Source organism: Micropterus dolomieu, linkage group LG18, assembly GCF_021292245.1.
Source record: "Micropterus dolomieu isolate WLL.071019.BEF.003 ecotype Adirondacks linkage group LG18, ASM2129224v1, whole genome shotgun sequence".
Taxonomy (NCBI): Eukaryota; Metazoa; Chordata; class Actinopteri; order Centrarchiformes; family Centrarchidae; genus Micropterus; species Micropterus dolomieu.
Genome location: NC_060167.1, coordinates 28,342,822 through 28,356,112, shown reverse-complemented (window position 1 = coordinate 28,356,112; position 13,291 = coordinate 28,342,822). Strand labels below are relative to the sequence as shown.

The window sequence follows — 13,291 nt, the reverse complement described above, 5'->3', positions numbered from 1 at the left end:
CCTACTGTAATAGGATTTCTGTGCTGACACTAAGTAAGTAAGTAAGTAAGCCAGGAAAGAAAAAAACATGGCACTTTAACAACACTGTACTGGTTTCTGCACAGGGTAAATATATGTTACTTCTCTCTGTTTGGTTTTCGTTTATCTGTGTTTTACTGCAAACTAACACGCACTTTAACTAGCTGCAACCAATCGAGAGGAGTACAAGATGGGAAAAAGCACAAACAGTGAACTTGTACAAAGCCACATTAAGCATTATTGTCAGATCCTGATGATATATTAATAGAACATTAGTATACATACATACAGTATCCCTCAGTACACGTTTACAGTTGATTATCTACTGTTCACTTGGATTCCCTTTCACTGACTGCTCTCGGGGTCCATACAAAGTAACAGTAACACAGAAATCTTTAGTCCTTTGTGAACTTTCCTGAACTTGCCAAGGCAGCAAACTTGATCACCACAAGCTGCTGTCTCACACAAAAACAAAATGGTGAACTGCTTTTCAGTGCCAACACACAAACCTCCGCCTTTCTCATTGCAACCACAGCTCTGCCGCACAATAGCCGTCAAAGTGATTTGACAGCTGTCAGTCAAACAGGAAGCTCTGCCACACGCTGACAAAAAGAGCAAGCATGAAGGGGAAATACTGTCCAGATACATACCATAGGTTTGATTGTGAGTGTATTTCCTCGATATATGCAGCTGTGTATACTACCAAGATGCCCTCTTGAGGCTGGTTCACCTTAGATTCCTGCTGTAGAAACACTAAAGCAACACAGTATATCAAGCACACATGCGCACACACAAACACATGCACTCACTCACACGTAAACACACATACGGATACACAGGCCCAGCTGTGAAAAAACTCCGCCTAGGTGGAAGCAGCACAACAAGTCTGTGCTGCTGAGGCTCCACCTCCTAAGCAGCAAGGCGGCAGAGCAGGCTCAGGCAGAGTGGACGGTCTGATACATGAAGACCCACCCACTGCTCGCTGCCTGCCAGGAAAAATAAATAAGTCGGCTTGAGGAAAACTTTGGGCTGGGTCAGGGCGGTGTTTATGAGGAGGGATGTTGCAGCTTGATAACCGGCATGATCGTCTACATCAAGATGTTTGCAGGTACAGTTATTGGTTAGACTTCATTTGGATATAGTCAGCCTACAGATAGTTTACAGAGTATCTCTAACATTTCAACAATTCTGTTCCACAAATAAAACCGTTTTGTAGGTTTGGTAAGGTTTTGGCCCCAAAAAATATCTTAGTTAGGGAATGTTAAACATCTACAGACAAAGTGAAACAGTTGATGTGTTACCAATACTCATTAAAAGTAGGCAGACTATCCAAATAAAGTGTTACAGAGTTCTTGTGGAGGTGGAGTTGAAGATATACGCAGTGATGGGGAACAAGCAGATCTGCTGCTGCTGCAGTGTTGTTTGGCAGCTTCTGGGTGTGTCTGTGAGATGGACTCACTGCTTAGGAATCTAAACTGTGTGTGCGTGTGTGCGTGTGTCTGTGTGTGTAGTTAGGAAGAAAAGAAGGGAGGGAGGGGGGTCACATCACATGTAGCCCAAACCACACCCAAGGACAGTTCTTTTTATCTGCTTTGGCTATTTAAAATTTAAGAAAGGCACGGCTGGAAGGAAGAGACCGTAATCAAGGTGATCATCAACACAAGTTCGGATGTTTCCTCTCCAGTCTTCACAGCTCTTCATAGTACCCCCCGAACAAAGGAAAAGGACCGGAAACACAGTTTCTGGACAGCAGCCAGAGGTTGTGCGATAATTAAATAAAATCTTGGCAGTGTCACCTTTCCCCACTCAGCACACACATTCAGCATTTACTGATTAGTTGATAGTTCAGTACCTGCTAATGTTTATCTAGAGACTTAAGTACGTCTCAGATAAAGCACAGCACAACAGAAAACATGTCCAACATGTGAACAGGAGATGGCTTTGGGAGAACAGCACCCCCTTGTGTCGGAGCACTTAGACGAAAATGAAGGGAGGCTTATATGTTATCTGAAACTGCTGTGTAGGCTCTGTCCGTCAAGTGCTGATTTATGCTTAACAAACAGAAGACTGGCGTGTTCTGTATGTATACCACATGTGTTTTGTCTCTGCACTGTAATACTGCAAGGTCACATGAACGTATGCAAAGCAAAGGAACTGTATGTTATTTTAGAACAAAATGCATTTTTTATCCATGATCACAATAGTTGTCCTTGGCTTATGATAGAACTTGGCATGACATTTGTTTCAAGTGTTACAACACACAGGCGGATGCGCTTTCCCTTTTATATTACCCTACAGTGAACTCTAACTACTGCAGAAAAAGGGCATTCTTTGAGGCATTTCTGATAATCACCTTGAGTAAAGTTAGACAGAGTTCAGAAATGAGCACTGTAGACATTCAGTATTTTCTTTGCGAGAATAATAGTTTGTCTTGTTTCAAAATTCCTCTGATCTCATTCTTTGTGTCTAAAAATAGCTTTAAAAAGGACAAATAGGCATGCCACACATCTCCTCAACCTGTTGCACAATTCCTGGCCTGGCATCTCCCTGGCAGAAATATTTCTGCCTGTTTTGGGACCTTTCAAAAGAAATCTCCTCTAACAGCTCTGCCCCCACCGACTCCAAAAAACACTGTGTTTATGTGTGTGTGTATATGAGAGAGAGAGAGAGCAAGCACTGGCATGTTTATTTAAGAAAACATGCATGTGCATGCTTAGTGGGAGGCTAAGTAGGAACGTAGTCAGTCTACTTGACATGAAAACTAGGTTCTTTTTAGTGGACCATTATCAGGTAGGATGAATCTCTAATCTGTCTGCATAACACATACATATAGCATGTTTTGCCAGTCATCAAGTGTTATCACAGCTGATAGAGGCTACAGTCCAGTTTGGGCTTCATTCTCACTGATACTACCTGGATAAGATGTCCCAAACAGACACTGGCTGGTAATTTTTTTAACTTGCTGTGAAGTCTATGCTGTAAGGTCTATGCCATTGATCTTTATTGAGAACAGACTTGACAGTCCACACTCTGTACATCCAGAGGAAAACATACTAAAAGAGCATAAGAATACATTATCATTCAATTGTAATCATAAAGGTAGCTGCCAATACAAATGAGATAGATAGATAGATACCGTAAAACTTCAATCAAAAGCTAGTCCCAATTAGAAACCTGTCCTGGTATGTCTACACGATTTTTTTTTACAAATAAACACAGGATTTATAGAAGTTCTTCGGATGTATAAAACCTCTTGAAGCTCACTGGGTCACCTGCTTGAGCTAAGCTGTTTAGATCATGCATACCAATTTAAATGTTTAAACTTTTGTTGCTTCACATCGTTAGATCAGTTAGATTCTCCACAATGCAATCGTTTAGTTTATTTTACTTAAACAATGAGCACCAAAGTATAATTCATTCAGATATACCAGAATGGTAAAGGCCTGTCCCATATGGACACCAAATATATGCAGGGTGAGTTAGTGATTTAAGCAAATAAAAGCCCGGGCTATTAATTAAAGTTTTACAGTAGGTAGGTAAGTAGGTAGGTAGAGTACTTTATTGATTCCAGTGCGATGTCTTTATGTTACAGCAGCTTAGAGCATTTAATACTAGATAAAAATCAAATAAATATACTTCAACAAGTTCAACAATACAATACTTATCCGTTACAGTAACTTGAATAAAAAGAGGGGGACTTTTTTTACTGTACATACAGTAGCCTACATTGAGGCAGACATGGTGCAAGTAGTGTAATAATTAAATATCATTTATACTGTAAGGTTATAGTATAGTGCGGTTATGGATCAGATCATTAAATTTAATGTAGCCTTGTCTGTCTGTATATACTGCGAGGTGGTGCTGAAGGCCCACCAACGAATGAAAACAAAACACTGAGTGGAACGGAAAACAAGAAATTTAATTGAACTTTAAAACTTAAAATAAAAATTAAAAAACTGTTTTATCTTTGCGTCTCTGTTAGACTACAATGAACCCTTAGCAGGCTACAATTTTCACCTGGCGGTGCTATTGTAGTCAGTATTCACAAAGCTAGAGAGCACACATGGCCATGTTAAGAAGGATAATGTAAATCTGACAGCTCCATTTATTTTAAAAATTAACTGTCTCTCTATTTAACTATTATAACAACAATGACTTCAGTGTAACAATATCCTTAACAACATTGACAATGATGAAAAAAATCACTAAGTTTCAACCAGTTTTAAATGAGTACTTAAAGAAAATACAAATAGTGTGAAACTGTATCCCCCATATCCCCCACACTTCCAGTAAACTATAGATGGTCTTTGCTCGGCCGCACGTCCACGTACCATCTCTAAATTTAGCGCTGCACTTTGTCCCCTCACACTACAGAACAAAAGAGAACAAAAATCCGCAATGACACCAAGATATGGTTGGGACCTTTGAAAATTTGCTTACAATAATAATCACAAGATTGCTAACATCTCATCATCACCTTCAGCTTGCCACGTCCACGTGTTTATGTGAAGCAATACCAAGAATCTCAATCATTATATCACATTACAATTTCCAACGAGTGTCAGTCTGCTGGGTCTTCTTTACTTATCCTTGCTTGTAAGGACAAACATCACATGACGGCGAGCGCCGGCTTCTCCTCAAGCATGGGAGATGTAAACAGACAGCAGCAACAAAAGTTCAGTAAGAGTTTGGTGTTGAACGCCTTGCTGAAGCACATTCATCAGGTGAGCCCAAAGGCCTGGAAACTCTCCCACAGTTGCTTTTATATAACTGACGTGACAAAAGCCTGAGAGCAACATTTGAATATGTAGTCAACTCAAGCCAAACTAACAGCGAAGTGAGAAATCTGACAAGTCCCGATGAGTGCTGAAAAATCTGCCGAGGGGATAAACACCCAACATTTACAAGCACATTTAACAGGAATTAGGAATATTTAGCTATGCAGTGAGTCAACAAAAACGCACACTGTGTGCTCTCCCTCTTTTTCTCACAAACACACACACAGCCTGAGGGTTTATTAGGTAGTGCACCATGGGCTGAAGCATATCATAAATATAGCTTTGTGCCTTCAGACCATTTAAAAACATTTTTATTTCTTAAACTTTGCGCATACGTGGCTCCAACTAGCAGAGCGTTACAGTAAATGGCTGTTTATGACATTTGAACTTCAGCATCCAGACAGCTTGTGACATAATGTCAATAAACCGCACATGACACAGGCTCATGCTTACCAATCTAGTACGCGGTGATTTATATCAAGGGATGACCGTGGGAAAGTGAACATACATGACATCAGACCTTCATTTGGGCAAATGATTCTGCAGAGTCTGCACTAAAGTCCAGCTTTGTCCCTTAGGCCAATACAATAAAAACAACCAGTATGAGAGCCGTGCTCAGGCACCTTTAAGTTGACATGGCGACTTTGTTAGCAAACAGTTGCTTCTAAGTTTGACAAATTAGAAATCAGTTAAATCCACTGAGGTGTTGAAATTGCTTTTACTTGTATGACAGCATGCAAACACAAGTGTCAAATGTCAAGACTGATGTGGATAACATCCACTCAGCTCGTAATGGCTGTGTGTGTGTGTGTGTGTGTGTGTGTGTGTGTGTGTGTGTTTGAGAGGGAGGAAGTGGACGTGTGTGAGTGTTCAACTATTGTCTTCTTCATGGTTATGCATGCGCAGTCAAGATATATTTTCAGTGGCTATTTCCTGGCAGTCTAATGATCTTGGTGCCAGATGACTTGCGGAGTAAAAAGAGTTCTTGGTCCAAAACAAGTAAGAAACATAAACTCCCACCCACCCAAAATCTGAAGACTATCTGTTTGCAGTCTGCCTGCCAGGACACTATTTAACCTTTAACACATAAAATGACTGAGAGCAAACTAACACAGTCCTGATAACAAAGTACTGACATCAGGACAGCCCATGTAGAGCTGTCACAAATCACCACGCAGTCACTTTCTATGCCAGACATTTGGTGCCTGTAGCAACTGGTAGCAAACACTGCAGGCCTTGTCCCAGCCTTGGTTTAATATCCCACTACTACAAAATTCAGACTCTGGCTGCAAACTGACCGGGAGCCTCACATTCCAGCAGAGAGCGATAAAGACAGAGAGAGAGAGAAAGACAGAGTGATGGAGGTCTGGCTTGGGTCAGAGCCAAGGCAGCTTTCCTCCTTATGTGTGTTTCCCATATAAGTCCTTTGCTCAACATCGGTACAAACAACAGTGGAAACTAGACTAGCAGAACTGACAGAACAACAAACTTGTATTATGAACAGATGCTGACGTACATTAACGAGACAAAACACACGTGGACACTCTTTGATTAGCTGCTCAGAACGCACCATGGCACAAACACACACATATAGGCATACACACATTTGCACACACCTGCTCCTCCACGGCCACATCCTGCAGGGCCGGGGCGTCCTTTGGACCTCGGATCCAGCTCAGTATCTGGCCCATGTTGGGTAAAAAGTGCCTCCGGGTGTTTGTGTGTGTGTGTATGTCTGTCAGCCTCTGCCTTGTCTGTCGGCTTGCAGCATGTTTCCAACAGGCAGGGAGGGGAACAGGGAAAAGACAGAGGGGGAGGGGCAGAGGGGCCGAATGGGGGGCGTGGTCTGGGAGCAGAGGGGCCAGATGGGAAGGCTCGGATGTGGAAGTCACAAGAGGCCGGCCGTAACTCTCTGGGCTATAAAGGGAAGTGAGCTGACGGTGGACTTACACCGACCTGATGAGGGGCCACATCTGAGCTGCTTCTCAGGGTAAACAGATACTGCTTTAAAAAACACACACACACACACACACACACACACGGGCACACATGCATAAAAAACAAGCCCGCATGGGCAACACCCACGGTTTTATCTGAGCCAGTATCTGAGCTGCTTATCAACAACCACACACCCAGATTTGTGATGACATGCAGGCCTTGAGCACATAGGTGCCGAGGCACACACATCCTTTTGTACACGCAGCAATAAAAGATAGCTTGTGCAACCACCCTGGCTGTCTAATTGCCTTTGAGAATGAAGGGAGGGGCCGTAATTCTGTTTTAATAATACAATTGCGTCAACTATCTGCCATGAGAGACTGAGCCGAAAACATTCAAGCCTATCCTGTTTTACACTTACATCACCTCTTGAGGATTATAGCAGGGAATGATATTGATTAAACCCTGGTTTCAACATCAACATCTGGTCACCAGGTCAGAATGTTATCTATCATCCAATAGACTCTGCATGAGCCAATGAAAGACTGTCAGTTATGACAAGTGGCCTGGGAGGCAGCAAAATATGCTTTTACAAGTGTGAAGAGTGTTTCTGCAGAAGACATGACTAATAGATTTACTGCATGGGTGTTGGTTTTCTGAACCTTAACCTATAGTGCTCTTTGTGTTAAGACAGTGCTGTAATTAAACAGTATACTCAACAAACACCCAAAGTGGAAAGACAGCATTACATTCTATAATTCCTTCTATTATGAGTGTGTAGGGAAAGTATTTGCCTTTACTTTGCTGCTATTGTCTTCATGTCATTTGCAGAAGAGGCAATGTGGGTGCAAAGTGCAATTCCAGCCATAGCTTTAACGCTTTATCTGACCTTGCGTGTATTGCAGTTCTTGGGTGGAGTGTGCAGACAATGAGGCCTTTAAGGGAGTCGCTCTGATAGAATCAGTCTGCACTCTGACAGCCAAGCCTTTCACTTCTGAGTGTTTTAGAGCAAACCTCAAGGAATATGCTACTACTGAGCTTAAAGCAGCGGGACATGAAACTCCTGTTTGTGCAGCAAACAGGTTGGAGCTGTGAGATATATTTTTAAGCATGCTACGTGGACGGGTTTAAGGATGCAAAATATAGTTAACTGGCATTGCAACCTGTAACATCACAGTAGATGCAATATGGTACTGAATTCGAATGGTAAGAAACCACATCCCTTTTGGCATGCTTTACAGAATTAAGACATACACACACAAATTAATATCAGTGGACGTGAATGATAAAAGACTATTAAAACACACACCTGTAGACCTGCACTGATAAAATGTGAATAAATTGCTATGTGACATCTTAATAACACAGAACTAGTGTGGCAATATAACAATCTAACATCTTATATTTCTAGGCCCTTGATATAATGCATTCCAGATGTGCGCATCCCTAAAAGGATGCAGGAGCGCTGGTGGAGGGGAGTCAGACTTTGAAAACACAGCAATGGAACGAAGTAACACACGTTTGCTTTTCTATCCTTTTATCTGTACAAGAGGACTAAAGCTGATGATACACGGGGCAACTTTTTGAGCAATGTTGCTGGGCAGTCTTGCTAGTGGCAAGTCCGGCAATGTTTTTAACAGATAGGGGCGGTGCGGGGCGGGTGGCGGAATGGTGAGGGAAAGGGATTACAGTAGTAATCTTTACTCATTATCATTGATGGCAAAGTTGCCCTACACAATTGCTCTAAAAGTTGCTCCGTGAATCATCAGCTTTAAAGAACTAAAAGGCAAACAAAGCATGTATAGCACGGGCACATTTGCAGCCGCGCAGCATGTATGTAATTGCACTTATGCAAATGCTCGTGCTTTCACATGTGTGCACACATGCCCCCACAGCCTGGCACACTCCCTGTTAGACAGGCACACCTTCGACAGTGTGAAATGCCAGATGACCCATCCTGTGAAACTAGATGGTGCACTATGTCTTGTAGTGTAACCTCCCAAAAGTACTACAGTACTGTGCAAAGGTTTTAGGCAGGTGTGGAATATCACTGTAAAGTAAGACTGTTTACAAAAATAGACATGTTAATGGATTATATTTATCAGATAACAAAATACAAAGTGAGTGAACAGAATAATAAATCTAAATCAAATCAGTGTTTGGTGTAACCACTCTTTGCCCAAAACAGCATCAATTCCTCTTGGTTCAATTGCAAAGATCTTGGAGAACTACCCACAGTTCCTCTGTGGACTGCTTGTTCAAGAAACCTTGTTATTCTTTAAACTGAAGTTAGTTCTTAATGTCTTTTGCTGTATGTTTATAGTTATGTATGTTGTTGTGTCTATTTTTGTAAGCATTCTTACTTTACAGCATTTTTCCACACTTGCATAAAGCTCACCATTTAAATTAGGAGTGTTACCTGAGAGAATAAAGTGAATGAATGACTTGCCAGTGCCACTTACACTAAGTGTGCATATGTAACTGGACTCATCTACCAAACTGGCGCTCGTCTTTATATTTAGACCCATGTCGTAATACAGTCAACACTATCTCCGCTACAGCAGTTCAGACACAAACTCTATCCATCACCGCCTCACGCACTGGGTCACCTATGTTCCCAGAGAGAATGCAGGGTGCAATTTGTCTACATATAACCGAACACTTAAGAGACATCCAAAAATGAATGTAACGGGCCAGGCAGGAGTTGGTTCTCGTGGTAAAAGTCTGAAAATAATCTTATCTAAAAAGATGAAGACAAATTCTTAGCAAAGATACATTTTAAGTATTAAAGATAAAAGCAGCTCAGGAATTTCTGAAAGGACAAATGAGTTTATGACTCAGAGAGTGAAGACTAGTATTCCAAGTGGCTACAGATGAGATTGTGCAAGGTCATCAGAAACTCTAAATGAACAAGATCCGAGGTGTTTTGATATCTGGCTTATTTTACTAAGCGTGAGTGCACTCAGCAGTGGGAGACAAACACAAACTTAGAGTTTCCTTCACATGCATCCTGAAATCCAGCACTGGCCTTTTGGCTACGGGGGTGGTGGCTGGTTGGTGAGTTAGGAGGTGGCTTTTTGTTTTTTGGTTGTATCAATTATTTTTTTGTTTCTTTTGTCTGTTTGTTTGTTTGTTTTATATATGCTCATAGTTTTTTATTCTGGAGAGGCAACAGTGTGTTTGTATATGCACAAAAAACAGAAAGACACACCAGCTTGTTACAGTAAGTCTTTATCGGCTTTGATGGATGAATGAGTTTATGGCGATACATTCAACGGAACGTCTGGACAGGATGCAGTGATTCCACCTATTGTGTTGGTGGTTTATTAATTTAACATCTGTCGAAAAATGTTTCATGTACAACTCCTTTCATCTCGTTGCTAACTTTTTTTTTTTTTTTTACATGCGTTATAAATAAAAAGCAAACACGCTCTAGTCAAACATATGTTAGAACTGCGTTAGGTGTAAGCAATAATAACTGTCAACTGTCATTCAAACAATATATTTTAATCCTTTAAGATCTGATCCCAACCTTGAGGAGTAACAGAGCCTTATTCAAAGCTGAAACAAGAATGCATGTTGAAGCCTGTCTCGGTTTAAACAGTCACACACCCTCATATATAAACACTGCATGTGTATGACAGAACATGGGCAAAGCCCTAACAATAATTTATTTCAACTCAAAGGTTATCTTGTGCAGCCTACGCCAAGTTTTAAATAGCAAACAGCAGAGCTTGGATACCTTCTAACTGGTTGTGCTGGTCTTCTGCAGTTAAAGCACACATGCAGTGTCCCTACTGGTGCCAAGTTTTACATTTTGAGTTATTATTAAGTGTATTGCCAGAGGGCCAAACAGAAGAGAGAAGGACAGTGAAAAGTAACAGATGTAAGTCTGTACTCACAAGACTCATCCAGTATGCTGCATACGCCATGGGGGAGCAGGAGAACAAAAAACACTGGCCTGAAATAAAGGTTCAAACCTGCACTGCCACTCTCTCCTGTCCTCACTGCAGGATCTTTTCCCTCATGCCACTCCCCAAACACACAAACACACACACACACATACACACACACTCACACTCTTGAGATGATAACTACTCATAGCGGGTCTGTGTGTCTTGCCTTCTTCTGACTCAGCCAGATTACAGTAAACTCCTTCTTTTTCAGCAGGGTCTCTGAACAATCAAGCACTGACCTGCCCCCACACTCCCATCGACACACTGGTTTCCAAGAATTGTCCTGCTCCCTTTATGTGCCATATAAATCTGGGGAACATAGGACCCTGGGAACATGGGAATGACCCCCTGAAATCATCAATAGCTTTTCAGCCGTTATGCTGACTTTGAGGAGAATTGCTTATAAACAACAACATCGAGTGCCATTAAACAAAAATACTCATCACATTCCAAAATATGTGTAGAAAATGTACCCTATACACGTTGAGGATGACAGTGGATAATAATCCATCTACTGCTATCGTTTTAAAACTATCACCATGTAAGCTAACCTTAAGCCATTGTGGGTGTTTTAAGTTTGCTTGCATCTCTAACTTCATTCTGAAGTGGCCCGATCCATTAGCTGCGTATGCCCATGCTATGCAATAATTAGAGGAAACTTACTGCCTTGGCCTCCTTTGTGGTTTTTTGGTGACTACGGGTTCTCTTCTTGTTTGGCATCTTCAAAACAGGAGCAGATAAACTTTCAGAGTTGCCTTCTCGGTCCTCAGTTGGAAATCAGAAGCCAGCAGGCTGATCTGCCCCCTTGGAGCAAAATAAATCGCCCCTCCCGCTGAGAAAACGTCCGTGTTTGATGATTGATCACAGTAGTTGGCAGAAGCAAAATGTTTATACAAACAAAAGGGTGTATGCATGTGTATGCGTGCGTTTAAGAAGTACGACCCTGTCTCCTTTATCAATTAAAGAGGTCCTTTCTAGAAGATGTTCAAACAGACGGATCCGGACACTTTAAGATCTTAAAAATATGAATTATGAGAAAGTAAAAGGTGTCAGGGTGAACTAGGTCCACATAGACGCGTTTCAACTGCGCGAGTCAGTGCACGTGAAGGGATATCCGTGTATGTTAATTCGTGAAATCGACATGTAACACTTTACTTTCTGCAGAAAAAGTTCACAGACAAATTTTCTTTTTGGAACGAGGGGGACACGCCCCACTGCCCAGGGAAGAGTTGACTCACCGCTGATGTTATCCTTTTCCTTTTGCAGTGAGCTGGTGGCTTTATGTAGCACTATGCTGCCCTCTGGTGGGTGAAAGCGGGACCGTGTGAGTCAACACAGACACCACAGGCCCCTGGACCTCAACCTCAGTAACTCTGTCTAATGTAAAGCAGCATCTTATAAAATGAGCTGCATTATTTGAAAGCACGGTCACGCTGCTGGTTGTCTGTTCTGATGGTTATAAAGACAGAGTGAGCTACCTCAACCTGTAAGCGTATGTAGTGGTCTGTCTTCCGAGATATTCCCCACCTGACAAAAAGAGATAACTCACCTGCCACAACTCACAGGTCCCATATAATAGTTTCCGAGGAGTAGGTTAGCTTGTCATCGCTGACATGCAGTTGGACAGTTAATTAGCCTAGTCGAAAATTAATCAGCAACCATTTTGTTAATGGACTAATCACATGGATTTTGGACTTCTTCATTGGAAGGTCTCAAAGGGTAAGAGTGACACCTTGTCAGATGTGCGCTTTGCCTCTATTGGCACAACACAGAGCAGTGTGTTGTCACTCTTGCTATATATTTTATATGTAGCAGATACCCTGGACACCATATAATTAAATTTGCGCCTTGGTCAGCCTCTTGAAATCAAACATAGTCCAGGCCTAAAAGACTTAAAAATTTAAATCTGAACATGATCATAACAGATCTTTTATTGAGAGCATCATGTGTTATTGTATTGTATGTTGGCATGGACATTCCAAAATTGTGAAGACCTGTGGGAAACTCACGGGGGAACAGCTGGTTAACCTACATACCCAGTACCTGAAAAGGCTGACTGGGAAAGCAGACAAGGTCTGCAAGGATCCATCGCATCCACTTTGAGTGGAGTTCCAGCCTCTCCCTTCTGTTTGGCAATATAGATACCCCAAGAATAAAACCAACCGCTCAAAAATCTCATTTATACCTAGAGGGTCAGTATGAGTAGACTGCATCTTTGAGATTTTTGCAAAAGGATGAATAACACATGTCTGATGTTGTGATGTTGTCTGTTAAAAGATAACCAGTTAACAATGCTGATATGACTGACACGTTGACTGATATTGTATCTTGGGAGGTTGAGTAAAAGACAAGGCACCAAAACAAAACATATTCATCACTGATCGGCGCACTTCCTGCCTGACCTGGCTCCTGTGAGCACACTGACTTTTCCATTGTCATATACAATGAACAGACAGCTCTGATGTTAGTGATACTGCGTGGATGAAGTGGTCTGGCAGGTCTGAGCGTGGACAGTGTCCATCGCTCAGATACCCTTCAAAGACTAAGTCCCTCTGACCTTCACTCTTCCTGATAACAGCTTGAAGCTCATCACATCCCCAC

At 41.8% G+C, this 13,291-nt stretch overlaps 1 protein-coding gene across 27 annotated transcripts in view; it reads right to left on the bottom strand.

Annotated features, from left to right (window-relative positions):
- cast (calpastatin) overlaps positions 1 to 12,012 on the bottom strand; it is a 40,650-nt gene extending 28,638 nt beyond the window's left edge. For 5 of the 27 annotated variants that reach the window (XM_046076112.1, XM_046076110.1, XM_046076118.1 and 2 more), the window contains exon 1: positions 6,401 to 6,532. In XM_046076112.1, coding sequence (XP_045932068.1) covers positions 6,401 to 6,487 — 87 coding nt within the window. In that variant the 5' untranslated portion in view covers positions 6,488 to 6,532. Of the gene's footprint in view, positions 1 to 668; positions 833 to 6,400; positions 6,568 to 10,636; positions 10,751 to 11,353; positions 11,804 to 11,928 lie in introns of those variants that run through there. The other 22 variants (XM_046076103.1, XM_046076115.1, XM_046076120.1 and 19 more) reach the window with 16 other exon arrangements.
- Between the last annotated feature and the right edge of the window lie 1,279 nt (positions 12,013 to 13,291).